This window comes from Salvia miltiorrhiza, chromosome 8 (genome assembly GCF_028751815.1).
Source record: "Salvia miltiorrhiza cultivar Shanhuang (shh) chromosome 8, IMPLAD_Smil_shh, whole genome shotgun sequence".
NCBI classification, from domain to species: Eukaryota; Viridiplantae; Streptophyta; class Magnoliopsida; order Lamiales; family Lamiaceae; genus Salvia; species Salvia miltiorrhiza.
Window position 1 is genome coordinate 9,501,714 of NC_080394.1, and position 18,629 is coordinate 9,520,342.

The window sequence follows — 18,629 nt, forward strand, 5'->3', positions numbered from 1 at the left end:
CTTATTTTTATTTTTAAAAATAAGTTAAATAAATTAAATTATTTTCTACTTAAGTAAATTATGGATAGCCACAATGTGGCTGTTTAGCATTTTTTTTTTTTTTTTTTTGCAATATTATGATTACCATTTACCAATATAATGGATCCATTAAATCCAAACAATTCTACGTGTAAGTTGTAACTACCGCTCAAATTGAATTGCGTAACAAAAATCAACTAAATTCGAATACGGGTACCTGTATTTCGGGTCTGGTGTATTCTTACCCGACCCATCCATCACCATCCACGCAGTTAAATCATGACGATGCCGTAAAATTTGTGTGTTCAACCTATATATACACGCGCCTATTCAGGCAGCAAAATTATTTTTCCTTCTCAAATGATCGGTAAGCGATCGGCGCGATCAGAATGCCACCGGCGTCAACGGCTCGCGGCTCCGCTTATCTCAACGCGCTCGCCGTTGAGATTGAGAAGAAGCTTCAACGTGTACGTACTCTCCAATCTGAATGATAATGTGTGAATTCGGTTGTTATTTGTTTCTATATCCTTTTTTCTGTTTCGAGGATTTTGCCCCTTTCGGTCCTTTTGAATCTTATCGAATGTGCATATAGTATTATGAATTGGCAGTGGTTTCCAGCGATTGATGTTTTTTCTTTGGCTATTGATAGGCGTTAGCTTCGGCAACGCAGAGGCGAAATTTGTTGCAAGAGTTGTTTGCGGACGTAGCTCTCGAAGTAGATGATCGTGCAAAAGGTGATTCAGTTATTATTGTGGCACATGTTTCTGGATTTCTTCTTCTTTTCTGGCGGGTGGGGGACCGCGGGGTGAGAGATGCATAAACATTGCAGGCTGAAATAATTTATCCGAATGTAACAACTCTTTTTCAGTTGATGACAATTGGTGGTGGATAGGATCTTTTGGCATTAAATAGATTAGTAACTGTTTGTGAAGAAGCATTTACCTAAAGCAACGCTTGCATCCATGGAGATTTGTCGTACTCTCGAACTAATTTCTATTTCAGGCTCAAGTGTGTTATTGGTTTAATCTTATATTCAACCACATGGTTCAATAGAAGATCAGCAGCTTCTCCTGATAGTGCTTTTGAGTAGTGGTTCTATGGCGTGATATAGTTCTCCGCTCTTTATTGAAACAGATATAATTTTTGGTGAGGACGGTGCCATTTCTGTGGCTGATGATGGGTATGGAGGCCCTTTATGCTTTTATGACGTGCTTTCTGATCATTTCATTAGCATGCCTGAGAGTGGGAAATCAATCCTTGATTTGATTGTGCAACTTTGGAGCCAGTCATTTGCATCTAATATTTTCGCTCTGCTGTTCCACAAATGGGTAAGTACCTTACGTGGCAGTGGTGTAAGTGTGTAGATAGAGGTATAAGTATCCCTCATAGTGTTGCTCTGAATGTAGTTCTCTCTATCAATTTATCTATGATATGTCATTTGTCTGCTTCATATCAATTTTATAGAAACTTTACCCTATACCAGTTACTGCTTTTCCTATCGATTATTTCTTTGTTCTTTTCAGTATCTTAACACACACTTCATACTGCAGCTGTTTGAGGTTCAGCTTGATAATCCTGAGGTCCTATTGCGATACTCCTCCGCTCTTGTCCAAGGTGCTACAAATGTCTTCTGGTAAGGAACTTTTACATATAATGATTTAAACGGAGTCACCATATTCAAGTGGATTGTGTAAGTGATTGTGTAGATTGCAATACCATTTCAGTCGATACCATCCTTTAGCTTCATCATGGATGTAGTGAAATGATCTTACTCCACATTTTCCATTTCCATGCAAATAGCAAATTTGTATATGAGGCACTCCATATTGTGCTTGGTGCACTATACTACTATTATTGCAAAATCAAAGACCTATCATAAGAACATAAGAGATGAGGAGAGAAAGGAACAAAAATGCCCCCTCATGTGTATGGTGATGAACTATGCAGTGTCATGCCTCCGTTTTGAGTCCCTCTGTTCTCACACGTGAAACTTAGTGAAATCTTCTTATAGCTCTTTTGTTGAGGAGCTATCAGGACATGTGGTAGGAATAAGAATGCCTAATGTAGCTCGCCACCTAGATTGGTGAGCAAAATTTTCCTTATTATTCATGGTTGATCTTTCCTTGTATTTTTTGAGACTGGGGTTGGTTTACCCACATCATATAAGATTTGCATGTATCGTGTGTGAAGTCTTTCCAACTCACCATCCCCACCAAAAGAAATAAGAGAAGAAAATCCAAGAGAGATAAGGGCAGCCGTTGACCTGAATGCCTCTTTGTTTCCTTTGACTATGCCCCTTATAAATTTCATAGAGGAACTTTTCTTAATAACTGCATGCATAAATGCAGGATTGACATCCAAACAAATACACGCCGTTTCCAGAGTCTATTTAAGGTCAGCTTATTGTCAAAGCTGTTAATTAGCTTTTATTACATATAAACCTCTATGCCATACTTGAGGATCTTACACTTTCAATGATTGCAGTATCTCCTTGAGGAAGTAGCTATACAATCAGAGAGATTGACGAAACTCCCCATACAGGTCTAGAATTTAGTCTTACATCTTTCAATTCTATTATTTGTTTTTTAGTACAAGCTTGTATTGATTCATTAAATGCACAATTAACTTTTTGTGTTTTGATTATCAATAGGCTCAGCGAAACCTGTTTCTTCTCCTGTCAAGATTCATTTTTTTCTACAATGCAGGTTTGTAGATCTTTTAGCATTTAGCAAATACGCCTGTTTTGAGTTGTAGGTTCCATTTTCGTCATTTCTTAAACAGGACTTGATTGTGCGCTTTATAGTTGACAAGCTTGAAAGCTTTTTGAAGCAGTTTCCTGATTACCCCAATGCTTTCTTGGTTGGTGGCGCCCCAGATATATTTATCACTGAACTAGCTGATCAGGTAACTAATCACAGACATTTTTGAGGTTTAACTGGAAAATAATTAACTTTAAGTAGAGGAAGATATGTCCATAGTTAACTGTAATCATTATCTTGATTATGATACCAAATTGCTTACTATTTTCCATTTTGAGTTAAATTTATGTTTCTTTTATCAGCTTCAGAAGTTAAAGGTGGAGCCTGTACTTCTGCACTACCTCTCTCAAATAAAAGTTCTCCAAGGTACATAAGTTTCATATCTAATTGATGATGTCATTGTAAATTGATTGAATAATTGTTCCGGATCTGTTAGATGTGACAGCCTCATGTCTGCTAATGCTGGAAGTTATTTATAACCTCTGCAGGTGTAGAACTTAGAATGGCAACTAGTACAAAATTAAAAACTTGTCTCTATAGCTTCACATCTCCCGGTGGCCCTATGTATCCAACAAGAGCTGTTCGTCATGCTGCATGGGACGCTTTAGATTTTCTCTTCCCTGTGAGTGAATTGAATTCCTGCTAGTTGATGATGTATATGTGTTTCTTGCAGCGTCCGGATGCATCACTCTCTCACCTTTTTTGTTTCTTTCATTAAGCAATGCCATTTAGGATACTCTGATTCCGGCTCGATCTTTTAAATTTGTATGATATTTGAGACTTTGAAATAAGGTTATCTTGTCTTGGGAGAGATAAGTATGCAGTTTTTGGAATCATCAGGTATGAATTGTTTAATACATAAAATTTAGTGACCTAGTTATGCAATTTACCCTAGGGTGACCTTCATCTATAGGCGCATGATTCTTTTATATTTTCTGATCTCATAGAATCATGAAATAGACAAGTCCTTCTATGTAGAATCCCTCGTGAATATTTTCCTTGACTAGAGCTACAAGGATTATTCTAGCGCATCCTCCAGGAGACTGGTATGTCGTATCTGATCGCTGCTTGAAGATTTACAATTATTTGAGGCCACAATCTCCAGCTAAAAACAGAGAAGCCTTGTTGTATGTGGGTAGGAATTTTGAGATTTTATCAATACGGAGGGTGGGGAAGAAAGAAGGATTGGAGCAACAACAGCTAGTATTGTATCTGAGTTCATCACTATTGTCACTTGCTTACATAATAACTGCTCCTTTTTTTTTATTGTGCTCTAGAACCTGATCCCTCACGTGGAGTGCTGCTATGGTAGTCCTAAACCTATGACATGCTTCCTTGTCCTTCAGATCTACTTTTGAACCTTGATTCTATCTATTTATCAAGTGAAAGCATGCCACTGTCTCTTTTATGTGCTGAAAATCAAGATTATCTGCTTCTTTCTGTTATTTGATGCCTCTGGTTTTTTGCTATATTACAGGTTGGCAGATACCCTCGGCATCTAATAAGTCTGTTTTTCCGCTTGCTGTATCCGTGGTACTGGCCCTCGTCATGTTGGAACTTTGTAGTTTCTTGTATACAAGCTGTGTTCTATTCTGTGTTGAGATTGATATTTTCTAGATGGGAAAACCTGATAAAACCAAGACGATCATAAACTAGATGCATACATACGTTTGGAACTTGTGTGGAAGGGTTGCTATTGTGTAACGGTAACCTTTCATTTAAATCCGTTGATTCCTTTGGAGAAGAGTTGTATTCTGTAAAATATGTTTCTGTAATGAAATAGTTTCCGTTGAGACAATTTAAGCTGTAGCAGTAGATCATTTATGTATTATGAATTCTTACATTTCACCTAGTAATTCCTTGGCAGAAAATTTTAGAATCTGTTACAGATATTACTTCAAAAAATCTTCATATATACTTGCGAATTTTATGTATTTTCTAATTCTTGAATGGTGGGTTTTGAATCTTTTGATGATTTATTTCATGAGCGAATTATTTATCCAACTTACATAAAAGTTGAATTTTATAAGTGGATGGCTGTAAGTGGTGGAACGTATATTAAGTATGATTCCACAAACGATTAAATAGAATTACACCCCAGCACTCAACTAGTTTTGTGAAGAAAAGACCGAAACAGCCTCGGCCTAAAAATCAAAAGGATAACACTTGCGCCAACGCCTACCCCATCCGTCCTCCACAATTTTGTTGGCCCCCAAAACATATCCTTTCGTGACCCGAAAAACTCTTCTTCTTCACAAAAACTAAATTTGGGGGAAACTCAATTTCCGTGACCTCTCCATATTCTCCATGGCGAGGACCCTGATTTCCTCCCCGTCTTTCTTCGGAACTCGCCTGCCCTCGCTTTCCCGCCATGGGCTTGTTCCCTCCAGCAGGCGCATCAGCACTGGAGTGAAGTTCAGCCTCCACCAGCTGCCGCCTATCGATCACGCTGTTCATTTCGGTGCGATTCTTCAGAGAGCTGAGAGCTTGCTCTACACGCTTGCTGATGCTGCCGTCGCCGTGGACGGTGGCGCTGGGCCGTCCGACTCTGCTGCTACTGCCGCCCAGAAGAGCGGAGGGTGGTTCGGATTTATTTCGGACGCCATGGAAGTTGTGCTCAAGGTAAAGGATCGTTTACAAGTTCACTGAGTTAAGCCAGATAGTCTGTTAACTGTGGAAGTTAGAATGCTTAAGGAAAAGGTTGAGTTAGAATGGAAGGCTGCAGAACAGGTAGATTTACACCCACCCTGAACATAATGAGGGACTTTTAGTCGTCTCCTAAGGTAATGGAAATGGCTGTTGTAGTATTACTGAATTACGGTGCAAATCCTAAACAGAAGAGGGAAAAACTATTGAGACCTTTTGCTGTATTAGTTCAAGCTTAAGAATTATCTCTAAGGTCATTCTCTTCCTAGTTCCACGCACTATTTATATAAAGGGCACGTTTAGATATTTATTAAACTGTGCTTCTTCAAGTCACATGAGGTCATTACATGGCTAGAGTTTCACAAGCAATAGTCGCATCCACATGATGTTTTCTTTAAACTTAGCTTGGACATATGAAGAGGAAATCATATTGATAACTTGGCAACATCTGGAGAAATTACGGAAGAAATCAATAATTTTGTTTTCATTGTGTGAAATGTGAACTGCTTTTTATTTGTCTTCAAGTGATACTAGTACTTTTTTTTTTTTACTTTTTCAAATGGTGTTGTGCTGTTTCAGTTTTTCTGTGCATCCTGAGATCATACTTGAAGGTCCTTATTATTTATTTTATGACTTGAAATCTTTTTATGTATAAAGGATGATGAGGTGCAAATGAGTTAGTTCTACAGATAAAAATGATTTTGACTTTCAGAAAGAGAGTAAATTAGGAAAATGATGTCGTGCAAGGACTTATCCTAAGGAATATATACGTTTGATTGTGATAAACATTGATTAGCATTCGAACAAGGCTTTTCTATTCATTAGCATTTTTGGTTAACAACTGGCTTTTATTGTGTCAGGTACTTAAGGATGGGCTTGCAACTGTTCATGTTCCATACGCATATGGGTTTGCCATAATATTGCTCACCGTTTTTGTTAAAGTTGCCACACTACCTTTGACCAAGCAACAGGTAATATATTTCTTCGGCAACTATTTGTAATACGAGGCATGTTCTATATGGAACTAATATTTCCCTTGCCAGCTTGCTAGTTTATTTTCTTTATCAAGGCAGAATTGCTCAAGTTTTTTGTATAATTATCACCTGTTCTTCATATTATCCTTCTTGATGGTTAATTCCTTTTGATAAATATATTTTACTTGCTAGATAATATCTGTAATGTAATGTGCATTTCTTTCTATGTAAGGTTGAGTCCACACTAGCAATGCAGAATCTTCAACCAAAGATCAAAGCAATTCAGCAAAGATATGCTGGAAATCAGGTGAGCGTCTTAACTGTTTTTTCCCAATCAATTACTACTACTATTACTATTATTCATGTTTTTTTTGTAAATCGTAATTGTCAACTTGAATATCTGTGCTTTGAGTTCATTAATAACCTCAAGTCTTAACCATCACAATGGTGAGAAGTGAACAAAAACACAAAATAGCAGTTTTTGATGGGATTGGAGGATTCATTTAATTCATATTCTTGAAGAATCTTTTCACATGGGAATCATTAACTGAGTTCTGTATTAGTTCATTTTTGAATAAGGTGATTTTTCGCAGAATTACACTTGCAGAACATATTGTAATTAGTGCATATATAGAATTGTCTTGAACATCGCTAATGGATGGATTTACTCTCGTCCTGTTACAATGTTTTGTGTGCAATTTAAACCAGACCAATATTGTTTGCATGTAATCAAGTTTCGGTTCTCAGCCTTTCTATTCATTTTATCACTGAGGGTGGAAAAGTTTGCAAATACTAGATTTAAACCTGACCAATACTGTTTTATATAGTTTGAAAATTTATGAATTGTAAAAAAACAATATTCTGGTATTGATTTAATTGTTAAAGTATTATTTTAATTGTGCTCATATATTGAACCAATATATATTTTATACTTCTTCCGTCCACCAAAAGTGTGGTGTGGTTTGGGAGGGCACTAGTTTTAATAAATGGTTGGGAGATGTGTATAAAATGGAGAAAGAGACCCACCAAAGTTGATTTGTTAGGCAATTTTTAAATTGTTGGTTAGATAAGTTTTTTGTAAATATTGAATTTGAATAGGGTTAAAATTATAAAGGTATGTGTACCAAAATAAAAATACTACACTTATCGGACGAATCAAAATGACAAAAATACTAGTACTTCTTTTTTGTGGATGGAGTGAGTAGTTTTTAACTTGAAAAAATATTTTAGAACTACTTCGTCAATTTATGTAAATACAAATGATATTTAGATTCACATTATTTATATAGTTAAAATATTGTGAGAAAATAATAGTTATGTCATTGCGAGAAGAAAAAAATGGAAATCTAATACTTCCTCCGTCCCGGCCAAAACGCTACATTTACTTTTCGGCACGAGATTTAAGGAGTTGTAGATTAATGTTTTAAGTGTGTAATAATAAAGTGATAAAGTAGGAGAGAGAAAGTAATAAAGTGATAAAGTAAGAAAGAGAAGGTAATAAAGTGATAAAGTAGGAGAGAGAATGTAATAAAGAAATACTTAATTAGTGTTAATCAAGTGTTTAAAATTTCTTATTTTTGCCAAATATAGAAATGTATCATCTTCGTTGGGACGGCCCGAAAAGGAATATGTAGCATCTTGGGCGGGACGGAGGGAGTACATTTCAAAAATTCACAACACACATTCAAAAAATTAAATATTCCTGTATCTACCGATATGTGTGAATGATCATGTATTTCACCAAAACCCGTTCAAGTAGTTTATAGATATACATTTTATGTTGTTATAAATTTTATAATATTTTATCATACAAAAAATAAGATTGGACAAAAAATATAATCCCTCCATCCCCCAAATAATTTCCTATCTTTCCTTCTTGGGCCGTTATTCAAATAACTTCCTATCCATTTTGGGACACTACCCCACTACTAATATTAGCCTTTTTATTCTTACTTTTCACATTTTCACTACTCCCAATACTAATCATAATATTTTTTCATCACTTTCAATACTAATTATAACATTTTTTCACCATTTCCAATACACTCAACAAATGTCCTAAAATCCGTGCTCCTCCCTCGTAGGAAGTTATTTAGAGGACATAGGGAATATCAAACATGAGGTAATAATTACAACATTATCAACAACATAATTAAATGACCAAAATTATGTTACTATTTATTTCATTCAAAAAGAAATTATATAATATGGTCATATATATAAAATCCATATAACTAACACCTATAAAATATTTAAGAGATAAAAATGAACCAATACTTTAATTGGGGTAATAGAAAAAAATACAATAAAAATTATTTGTATGATCTGGAGATGGAGTAGACGAATTGAAGAACAAAAAAAAAAGTTATTTTCAAAAAATAGTAAGCTGATTTGAGCGGAAAAATATTACTCCCTCCGTCCCATTACAAATGTCTCATTACTTTTGGGCATAGAGATTAAGAAATATGTAGAAAGTAGATAAAGTGGGTTGGTGGAAATTGTTTAAATATTAGGTATAGAGAGAGAATATATTGCCAAAAAAAGAATGAGACATATGTGATGGGACATTCCATTATGGAAAGTGAGACATTTGTAATGGGACGGAGGGAGTACTTACTATTTTTGCAAAGGATTCCCCTTTTATGTATATATAGATATAGATTGGTTTCTAATCTGCTGAGAGGCCAATCATGAGGTTGGCTGTGGTTTAGATTAAGAACTGTAATCAATCTTGCTTTGATGTCTGGACTCTTCTGTTTATATTTTGAGTCATTGAGAAAAATAATTACTATGGATTCTTGCCACTTGCCACCTTGCCTTGTCAAACTACAATGTAATGTAGTAAAATTTTCAGGAAAGAATACAACTCGAAACTTCTCGTCTATACAAACAGGCAGGGGTCAATCCTCTAGCAGGTATAGTTTCTATCTATCAATTTAATTTTCCTTCTATTTTATATTTTTTTATTAGCTTGATGCTGCATATTTGACTGATATATACAACTCTATGGCATTTTGGGTACAAACAGTTTCCCTCCCGACCATTCATGGGCATTCTTAATCTCCCAAAGCCAATCAATTTATTTTTTCTTATGGATCCAGTAGAAAAATGGTTGTTTTCCCCTTAACTGGTGTGGTCATTGAGGTTGTTTGGAAGTATAATTTGTGATGAAGGTAGTTTAGTCCTACTTTGTTTCAATAATCCTATCCAGCCATATTCACATGGGCATGGCAGATTATCTTGTCATTTCTAGTTGTGCTGCAATTTTCTGCAATCCTAGATAGATAATGTAATTTTCTGTAGTTCTGATATTCCGCAAAAACTGTTCCATTCTAGATGTGCATCTCGTTATTGCTTTTATGTTTTGGGCTACTCAAGATAGTTTCGGACTGATTGTTTGTTTTCCCTATATTATAACTATCACCAGGATGTTTGCCAACCTTGGCTACAATACCAGTCTGGATAGGTTTATATCAAGCTCTTTCAAATGTGGCAAATGAGGTAAACAAGAAACTGGTTGATAGCGTTGCCATATTTACTGTCACTTGGTCTGTCATGATGACTGTCTTCATTTTTCTTGTTTTACCTTGATGCTAAACAGGGATTGCTGACCGAAGGGTTCTTTTGGATTCCTTCTTTGGGAGGTCCCACAACAATAGCTGCTCGACAAAGTGGAGCAGGAATTTCCTGGCTGTTCCCATTTGTGGTAATTGAAATTTAGCGCTAACAAGAATTAGAGAAAATTGCAAAAGATATGCTATACTTAAATGCATGTATCTCAATGAACCATGTTAGGAATACAGGATCCTAGCTGAAACCCACATAATGGGATAAAAGTTTAGTTGGTCTCATCGTCATTGTTTATTTTTCCTGAATTCTATTGATCAGAGGAATATGAATTATTACGGTGTTTGTGGTATAAATGGTTGACATGCATTCTCCATTGTGCATTTTGCAGGATGGACATCCTCCACTTGGTTGGCATGACACTGCAGCTTACCTTGTTTTACCTGTTCTTCTAGTTGTATCACAGTTTGTCTCGATGGAAATAATGAAGCCTCCACAAGTAAGTTTCCACATAGTTCTCTCTCTCTCTCTCTCTCTCTCTCTGCTGAATCATTCATCTTGCCACATTGCACTGATATCTTAATCCTCTTCTGGTAGACAGATGATCCAAATCAAAAGAACACGCTTCTTGTATTAAAGTTTCTCCCCCTCATGATTGGCTACTTTTCGTTGTCTGTTCCATCTGGATTGTCAATATACTGGTAATTTTCATTATGTTTTAGTTATATTTCATGGGGTGTATTTCTTCTGAATTGTATATCTAGCATTGAAAGTTTGACTGTAATGCATGCTAAGACCTATCCTTAATCTTTATCTAGGCAATTAAAATTCTAAAACATCCACAGTATTATTTCATAATATATGCTTGATAAATTGTAGAATGAGTAACTAAAATGGCAATTTTGAGGATGCAGGTGAAATTGAGGGGGAAATAAGACTAACAAAGTAATTTAGTCTGCAATAAGGTATTCTGTAATATTTATCAGCAAGGATTGTGCTCTAAGTTTGGTTAGTCAAAACTGTAGTTATGGTCTTATCAAACAATCATAAAAGCAATTGTTATGCGTAATCTCTTTGAATACTGTATGAGTGACATTTTATGTACTGTAAAACTTAAAGCTAACCACTAAATTCAATCATTTAGGTTCACAAATAATGTGCTTAGCACAGCACAGCAAGTATGGCTACGCAAATTGGGAGGTGCAAAGCCTGCTGTGGCTGAGAACGCCAGTGGGATAATCAGTGCAGGACGTGCAAAACGGTCAGGTGCTCAGCCGGAACGAACAGGCGAAAGGTGGGGTTGTCATTCAAATGATTTTTGCTATTTGCTTTTTCAATGCCCTTCAGACCATAACTAGAATTATTTCTGAAACAGATTCAAGCAGCTTAAAGAGGAAGAGAAGAAGCAAAAGCTTAGTGCTCTGCCTGCAGATGATGTCCAGGCTTCAGATCCAGCTGATCCTGAGTCTGAAGATGACACAGACAATGATACTGAACCGAAGGTAGATTTTAGCTCATTGTTCACACGAGAAAAACTGCTGAATTTCTGTATGAGTTGTATTGTAGTGTCAAAGTGTTCCGCAACTTGATTTTGCTTGGAAAAGAAGTCTGTGCTACATTTTTATGTTCCCCGAACATCTAACAGTTGCTCTACAGGGGGACGGGTCCAAGATGCTTTGTTCCCCCTTCTAGCATCTTTCTGGGTAGAGAGTTTTAATAAAACCATCACCATCTACTAGTCTACTAGTTCTTTAATTCTCCTCAAGATTCCATGCTTGCAGTTTCAGTAGTAAGGGATAACCTTCTTGCACATCATTCTTGATTATGCACCTGATATATACTGTGTCTCACCTTTTTTCTTTTAGAGAGAAGGATAAGGAACTTTTCTAATAAAAATGCTCCACGTGTGCAACTTGATTCTAACGTCCATCAATAATTTTCCATTTCTTAATATAGGAATTTACTTCAAATTATCATCGTTAAATAATGAAGTAATACCTCTAGCTCTAGTTTTCAAACACCACTCTTTCAGCCCAAGTTGTATAATTTTACCTTTTCTCATCTTTCATCTTAAACATTAATATTTCCTTTTCATAAGAGAGAAAGTATTTATATGTGTGTGGAAAGCTTTTAAAGTCTTACAGTGGAGGCATCATATTTTAGTGAGTATTCAAATAAACTTATATCATTAGAGATAGCGTCCATTTCTAGCATCATGTTATGACTTACTTATCCATCTATCCCTGTTATCTTTTGAATGATGAATTAACTTAAGAATGCCATTTGGTTACTATATCAGGACAAGGAAGCTCTTGAAGAGGCATATGTGTCTAGTAGTGCAAAACCAGTGCCTTCAGGGCCTAGGAGAAGTAAGCGATCAAAGCGGAAGCGCGCGGTATGACTCCTATGAAATTTTGTAGTTACAATGAACTTTGTATATTTGTTGAAATTTCAAATCAATATATAGTGGCCATTTTCTTTCCGGTGAATAGTTTTAAGGTCCATGATATCATCAACACCAGATTTTGTTAGGTTGAGAATCTTTGGTTATACCTTGCAATTTGAACTGGTCATACAGCCTGTCAGGTGTATATGTAGTGTAAATCAGAAGTTAGAGGTTACAGATTACAAAAGAATCATGAATAATACTTCATTTCCTTATCTGAATGGAAGAAAACCGCAGTTTGCCAAGGAAGATTACACTTTGAACTAAGATTCCGTAACAATTAGGTTTATGCAACTTCTATACCTCGATATCATAATGTTAAAAGCCAGAATTCTAAATTGTTATCCTTCATCCCCTCTCAGGCACCGCCGGGATTTTTTGCTTGCTATTCTAATTTTGTGAATGCATCTAATTATACAGCAATCTAATATGTTCCATAGGGGACATGAATTATAGGATGCTTTTGGAGCTTAATAGATAATCGATTCTGCAACTAAACTTTTGGAGTTTGCTTTCGAGCCAAATACTGCAAGGCTCCTGCTTAGTCCAGTACTTTTTTGAGCTTGCCTCATTGAAACTAACTATCGATCATGAACTTTAACCTGAGCGTTCCTGCCTCAATTGCAGCACTATTCTCTTGGCACTAAGACCAAATAATAATTGTCAACCAACTCTAGGTGAAGGTATGAAGTTTCTGTTCACAGCTACTTGAATAAGTTCTGAACAGTTTTTAGAGTAAGTTACTCTGCTTTATATAGTAATTGGCCACACACTTGAAAAAGCTGAACTGCATAATCTGAGAACTTGAATTGTATTACAAAGTGCTATGATCATAAGATCGATAAATTATTTCTAACCCCCAATAACTAAAAAGAAATACTTGCCCTACATACAAGAGTTGTGCATTTCGTCAAGCCTTTGATGGTGGACGGTTATTTCCAACTGGGCTCGGTCCGGATGGTGTCTTTCGGAGCTTCTGCTCATAGGCCTCTTTTCTGTTTCTCTATTCATAGAAATGACCACACTTTTGACTATTTCATCAACGTTAACATAGCAAACAGGTATCAGAGTTGGAGGAAAATGATTCTGCTTATGTGCTTACCTTAACTTTCTGACTGTTACCCCCTGCATTCCCCATGTCATATGCAGCACTCGCGATCTTGAAATGTCCTGCAGCAGATATATAAAAGGTAGTAGCTCTTGTAAAAACTGGAATCTTTGATCCCGAAATGGTGAAACCACGATTGATTCAATCTGATTCCTGCATTGGATGGGAATGGTAGTGTGAAAAGCTTACCTGTTGTTGTTTGTTGAAATGTGGAGGAAGTAGCATGTAATGCAACCAGCATGAGTGATAGAAGGAGAAAGGGAAATAAAATGTGTAGTCTTTTCATCTTAAGTTTGCAGTGCGGGAAAATGGAGGAGGAGTAGAAATTATGAAGTGAGGTCTCTGTAGTGATTGAGTGTGTGGTAATTATAATAAACAAAGCAGAGAGAATAATGAGAATGGGTGGTGGGTGATGAAGATGAGCAATCTGGGGTTTGTTTGTTCTCATTGTGAGTTGACTTCTTCACCCTCATCATAATCTTGAGTTGAAGTCTTTCCCCTTCATCATTGAATCAAGTGGTTTTGCATGGTGTGGAGGTGGGGGATATGTTTATTTTTTGGACGTATATATGTAGTGGCTAAATTTTAATAGGAAACAAGTTGGTTGGAGTTTGAATTTTCACCTACATATATTTGTACTTAAATAAGTGTGAGTAAAGGGGATGTCAATTTGTCTTTAACATCTTTGTGGCATCTGCCCTAAACCCTCCTTTTGGAGTAAGAGATAGAGTAGAGCCTATCCCTACCCCAATGCCCAATGCCCAATGTCGGTATCTGCAGTAAAAACTGTCGGCTGTTAGTATGCCTACCCACACCCCACTCCAATTAATCCATCTCTCTCAACACGAATAATTTTATTTCTATTTCTAACCATGCCATGCTCAGGAATTAACAAATTATTAATTTCACAACTATCCATTTGGGTAACTTAATTTTGTTGTGCATTCTACTAAGTTGTTGCGAGTTCGTGCACGGCTGTATATTGAACTCCAATCAGACAAAGTTTGAAGCTATCAATTTTTATTTGAGGTGTTTCTGGGTATAATCGGATTCGGGTGTACCGTATAATCGAGTTGCAGCCTCACTTAGATCCTAACTCACACCCTGATCTGAATTAGTATCCTAACCTGAACCTCTTATAAATAACACTATTTTAGGTGCGGGTCAATTTGATTGTACGGTACAACCCAAGTTTTTGTATTTTTATTTAGCAGCATATTGTGGAAGGTCACATGATGTCATATAATTCGGTGCTGACATTATCATCTAATAACCTAAGGTGATGAAAAGCCCACAGATTTTACTGTTAATCTGTTATGGATGTGGGTTGGGTCCAGCCTGAGTTTCCCTTGTTTTTCTTTTCAACTGCCACATTATGCACACTATCACTATGTTTATCTATTTCTATTTTCTCAACTCTTTCATCTTTCCACGGCTACTGACAAAACAAAAGATTTGGAGTGAAGATTGAATCTTATATTCAATTATTACTCGATCAACAATATAATTATGTTTCCTCATGTCCGAAGACAACAGCTTTTGTATTTGATAGGGCTATAAACGACTTTCAACATTCAGCTTTTTTGATATGAAATTTCACTAAAGCTGAAAATAGCTTACAACTGCGACATTCTGATCATAATATATGACTTCCATCTGAATTTTGTATATCTTCACATTCATATTTTCCCCAGTTAATTATCCCTATAAATGATATTTTTGCAATTTCCTGGTATGGCTTCCCAAATTAGTAGCAGGCAAAGAATTTATTCCCATCCAAATATTTTTTGCTAGCCGTAGCTGTTTCTCCATATGAAGAAATTGTTAAAGTGGCAACTGACAGCAAAACCTTAAAAGACAGACACGGAGTAGATGAGGAGTTTCACAATCAACTTCACCCAAACGGGCGACTTTTGGCAGCCTCAGTTTGATTAACTGTAAATAGGAATGTCGATCCAGCCTGAAATTCATGGGCCGACTCAAATAACTCGATAAAATTAAAGGATTAGAGCATCTCTAAAGGAAACTCTACAATAGAGTATACTTCATTCTATTGTGGAGTTAAAACGTACATTTTCTTTATTTTCATCTCCAACAATTGACTCTACATTTCATTGTAGAATATTTCAATTCTATGTTTTCTATTGTTAAGTTATTTTATCAATTTAATTATCATATACTATATATATTTATAAATAATATATTTATGTTCAATCATATTTAAAATTAGTAACAACTAATTAGTAAATATTTTTAATTATATAATTATATTTATGTTCAATCATATTTTTAATTTAATATTTTTTATAAAAATTAGTAAATAAAGCGCTATACTAACATTACACAATACATTAATTATAGAATAATTAATTTATTTCAACAACATAAAAACTAACATTACACAATACTTTTTTATTAGAATTAAAATACTTGACAAAACATAAATTACATGATAATAACAACTAATTTTCTAAATTAAAAAATCCTTCCTACATGTATAATAGAATTATCTATAAAAAAGAACACACCTTTATGGTATATTTCTTCTGTGATTTAGCTTGACATTTCTATAAACTACCAATTTGCCTAGATAATTTGACATTTTTGATGTGATAATATTATCCATCTTTGAAGTGAAAATAAGGAAGGAAAAATGACGAGCATCTCTTTTTGTGTCAAATGTTGAAAAAGGAAGGAGACATTTAAAGGCATAAATTTGTATTATCCATCATTTTCCATGGATACATTTATCCATCAAAGTAAACGCAGCCTTAATAACAAACTACATTTGAATTTTCATTAACCATCAAATTATCTTTCCCAACACTATTCCGATTCAAGAAACTCTATAAAATTGAATCTTATTCACGCCTCACTTAATTGTTCCCCTTAGCAGCCGCATGAGCAGAGATAAATTTTTCTTCTTTTTTTTCCTTTGTGTAATTCGCTTTGCCGGGGTTCAATTTCCTGAGCCTCCAAAGTGTTTCCGCCATTGATGAGAATACAAAAAAGTAGCTTCTTATTTGATAGTTCGAGAAGTCTTTGTGCAGATAAAATGATGATGTAAAGAAAAAATTAACAGATTAAATCAATTCGTTAAAAAGGAGACCAAATGATTTGAAATATAAAACTACAAGGATCTAGTAAAATAAAAAATTTGTAGTACTTAATGAAACAAAACATAAAAGTACAAGGACCTGTATATGTGATTTGCCAATGTTGATTAACTTCTTTGTTCTTGATGTAAAACCATTCATGGCTACTCTGTTCTTTCTAATTTTTAAAAATTTATTTTAATCATAATGTGACATATAGGGACGTTTACTTTGAAGGATTAGTCTTGATAGATAAAAATAGTAAGACTAATCCCTTATTTACTCCAAAGCCCTTAATTATTTTTATAGAAATCCTACTATTGAATATAAAAAAAGGTAAGTATCAAATACGCCCCTAACATAGAGGCTCGTATCACATATAGTACTTTATACTCGACTTGAGTTCAATTAAATCCCCGAAGTTCTTAGTTTGGTGCAATTAAGCCCACTGCTCTAACGGTGTTAAAAACGACCGTTAGGGTAGAGGGTTTAATTGCACCAAATTAAGAACTTCGGGGGGTTCGATGAACCCAAGTCGAGTATAGGGTGCTATACGTTATACGAGTATCTTCCCGTCGACCGCGGCGGCGGCAAACTTCTTCCTCGGAAAGGTCATCCCGGCCTTGGGCACCAGCGTCCTTATCCATGTGTCGCACCGCAGCATCGCCATCCGATTGATGATGTATATTTTCCAACCAATCGAAATGCGAGAAGAGAGAGAAAGCAGCGCCGCCGTCATTCACTTTGGAGGGAACGAAGGATGAGAGCTTCCAGGAGGGGTCGGGGAAGCGGAGGGCGGTCGCGAAGAGGGCGGAGTTGGAAATGGAGATAGAGAAGAGGGTGTGGAAGAGGGTATGGTGGCGGAGGCGGAGGAGGTGAAAGGCGGGGGAGTTGAGGAGGTAGGCCCAGCGGCGGCAGACGGAAGGGTGAGAAGAGATGGTGGGGTAGGGACGCTAGAGAGGCATTCTAGGACAAGGTCATTGGGAAGGATCAAAATGGTGGTGTCAGCGCCGCCGATAGTAGTGGTGGAGAGGGCGGAGCGGTGGTGGGGCTGCTGGGGGTTGGGGAAGCGGGATTTCATCAGCCATGAGAAGTGTCGGGAAGTGCACGAGTCAGAGCTCGATGCTGCTGACATCGATACGACGACGGCGATGGAGACGTGTTTCCGGCGAGCTTAGCGAAGAAGAAGGCGTAGGTCCCACTACCAACGAAATAAAATAAAAATTAAAATAGTTAACGGTGTTAAACGGCCGTTAGTGCAAAGGGTTTAATTGCACCAAATTAAGGACTTTGAGGGTTTAGTTAAACCCAAGTCGAGTATAGGGTGTTATACGTAATAGAGACCTCTATGTTAGGGGCGTATTTGACACTTAACCCTATAAAAAATACTCAATCATGCATCTTATTTATCATGCAAAGTAAGGCGAGATAGATTCATAAAACACAGAATTGAATGTTTAGGAGACATTTACTTTGAAGAATTAGTCTTGATAGATAAAAATATTAAGAAGTTGATCGCTTGTTTACTTTAATGGATTAAAACTTTAAAATATCTCAAGATCCTTAATTATTTATATCATTTAAACTAATTTTACTCGATTCTTATGCTATTTGAAAGGTGGAATTGGAGAAATTCTACTATTGAAGATAAAAGAACCTCAATCATATATCTTATCAACTATACAAAGTAAACAACCTTTAAAAAGTAAAATGATCAAATAAGTATAAAATTAATTAATCCATCAAAGTGAATGGCTGATTGACTTAAATTATTTTTATCTCTCACTCAATTAAACGCCCCTTAAAATATTATTAAATCAGATCATCAAGAGTATCGAAATCTTATTTTTAGGACGTTTTATCTTATTTTTGCTGTTGACAGCGAAAAATACAAAGTGATGCTGCAAGTGAAGAGATGACACGCGTGTAATCATTTTCTCCATCCAATTTGATAATGCACTATGGAAAAACAAAAGTATTGTGACTTGCTGATATTATAAGGAAGAGCTAAGGATA

General features: G+C 35.9%; 3 protein-coding genes across 8 annotated transcripts; 2 read left to right on the top strand and 1 right to left on the bottom strand.

Annotated features, from left to right (window-relative positions):
- The first annotated feature begins 323 nt into the window (after positions 1 to 323).
- Positions 324 to 4,575, top strand: LOC131000771 (uncharacterized). The gene is made up of 11 exons (XM_057926843.1): positions 324 to 485; positions 668 to 752; positions 1,153 to 1,346; positions 1,569 to 1,651; positions 2,367 to 2,412; positions 2,503 to 2,559; positions 2,669 to 2,723; positions 2,822 to 2,922; positions 3,080 to 3,143; positions 3,266 to 3,399; positions 4,255 to 4,575. Exons 1-11 carry the CDS (start codon positions 408 to 410, stop codon positions 4,426 to 4,428), a joined length of 1,071 nt encoding a protein of 356 aa, XP_057782826.1. The 5' UTR covers positions 324 to 407; the 3' UTR covers positions 4,429 to 4,575.
- A 372-nt stretch (positions 4,576 to 4,947) lies between these two features.
- Positions 4,948 to 15,695, top strand: LOC131000770 (inner membrane protein PPF-1, chloroplastic). Of its 6 annotated transcripts, none has more exons than XM_057926838.1 (13): positions 4,949 to 5,399; positions 6,284 to 6,394; positions 6,630 to 6,704; positions 9,252 to 9,312; positions 9,825 to 9,898; positions 9,999 to 10,103; positions 10,356 to 10,463; positions 10,562 to 10,665; positions 11,109 to 11,258; positions 11,340 to 11,466; positions 12,264 to 12,359; positions 13,038 to 13,093; positions 15,313 to 15,695. In XM_057926838.1, exons 1-12 carry the CDS (start codon positions 5,085 to 5,087, stop codon positions 13,065 to 13,067), a joined length of 1,356 nt encoding a protein of 451 aa, XP_057782821.1. In that variant the 5' UTR covers positions 4,949 to 5,084; the 3' UTR covers positions 13,068 to 13,093; positions 15,313 to 15,695. The 6 variants fall into 6 exon arrangements, with proteins under 6 accessions (XP_057782820.1, XP_057782821.1, XP_057782822.1 ...); XM_057926839.1 differs by having other exon boundaries at positions 15,319 to 15,695; XM_057926840.1 differs by having other exon boundaries at positions 15,380 to 15,695.
- Positions 13,184 to 14,189, bottom strand: LOC131000772 (uncharacterized). The gene is made up of 3 exons (XM_057926844.1): positions 13,708 to 14,189; positions 13,513 to 13,580; positions 13,184 to 13,413 (listed from the first exon to the last, which is right to left on the bottom strand). Exons 1-3 carry the CDS (start codon positions 13,964 to 13,966, stop codon positions 13,321 to 13,323), a joined length of 420 nt encoding a protein of 139 aa, XP_057782827.1. The 5' UTR covers positions 13,967 to 14,189; the 3' UTR covers positions 13,184 to 13,320.
- Positions 15,696 to 18,629: the final 2,934 nt, after the last annotated feature.

What these genes read in the sequence shown, in the direction of transcription:
- LOC131000770 (XM_057926837.1), top strand. Translation starts at nt 5,085, where the DNA reads ATGGCGAGGACCCTGATTTCCTCCCCGTCTTTCTTCGGAACTCGCCTG. An exon ending in CCATGGAAGTTGTGCTCAAG is followed by an intron (nt 5,400 to 6,283) that starts GTAAAGGATCGT and finishes TTATTGTGTCAG; the next exon opens with GTACTTAAGGATGGGCTTGC. An exon ending in ACAATGATACTGAACCGAAG is followed by an intron (nt 11,467 to 12,263) that starts GTAGATTTTAGC and finishes TTACTATATCAG; the next exon opens with GACAAGGAAGCTCTTGAAGA.
- LOC131000771 (XM_057926843.1), top strand. Translation starts at nt 408, where the DNA reads ATGCCACCGGCGTCAACGGCTCGCGGCTCCGCTTATCTCAACGCGCTC. An exon ending in CATTTTTTTCTACAATGCAG is followed by an intron (nt 2,724 to 2,821) that starts GTTTGTAGATCT and finishes TGCGCTTTATAG; the next exon opens with TTGACAAGCTTGAAAGCTTT. An exon ending in CTTTAGATTTTCTCTTCCCT is followed by an intron (nt 3,400 to 4,254) that starts GTGAGTGAATTG and finishes GCTATATTACAG; the next exon opens with GTTGGCAGATACCCTCGGCA.
- LOC131000772 (XM_057926844.1), bottom strand. Translation starts at nt 13,966, where the DNA reads ATGAGAACAAACAAACCCCAGATTGCTCATCTTCATCACCCACCACCC. An exon ending in ATTTCAACAAACAACAACAG is followed by an intron (nt 13,581 to 13,707) that starts GTAAGCTTTTCA and finishes TATCTGCTGCAG; the next exon opens with GACATTTCAAGATCGCGAGT. An exon ending in GTAACAGTCAGAAAGTTAAG is followed by an intron (nt 13,414 to 13,512) that starts GTAAGCACATAA and finishes TTCTATGAATAG; the next exon opens with AGAAACAGAAAAGAGGCCTA.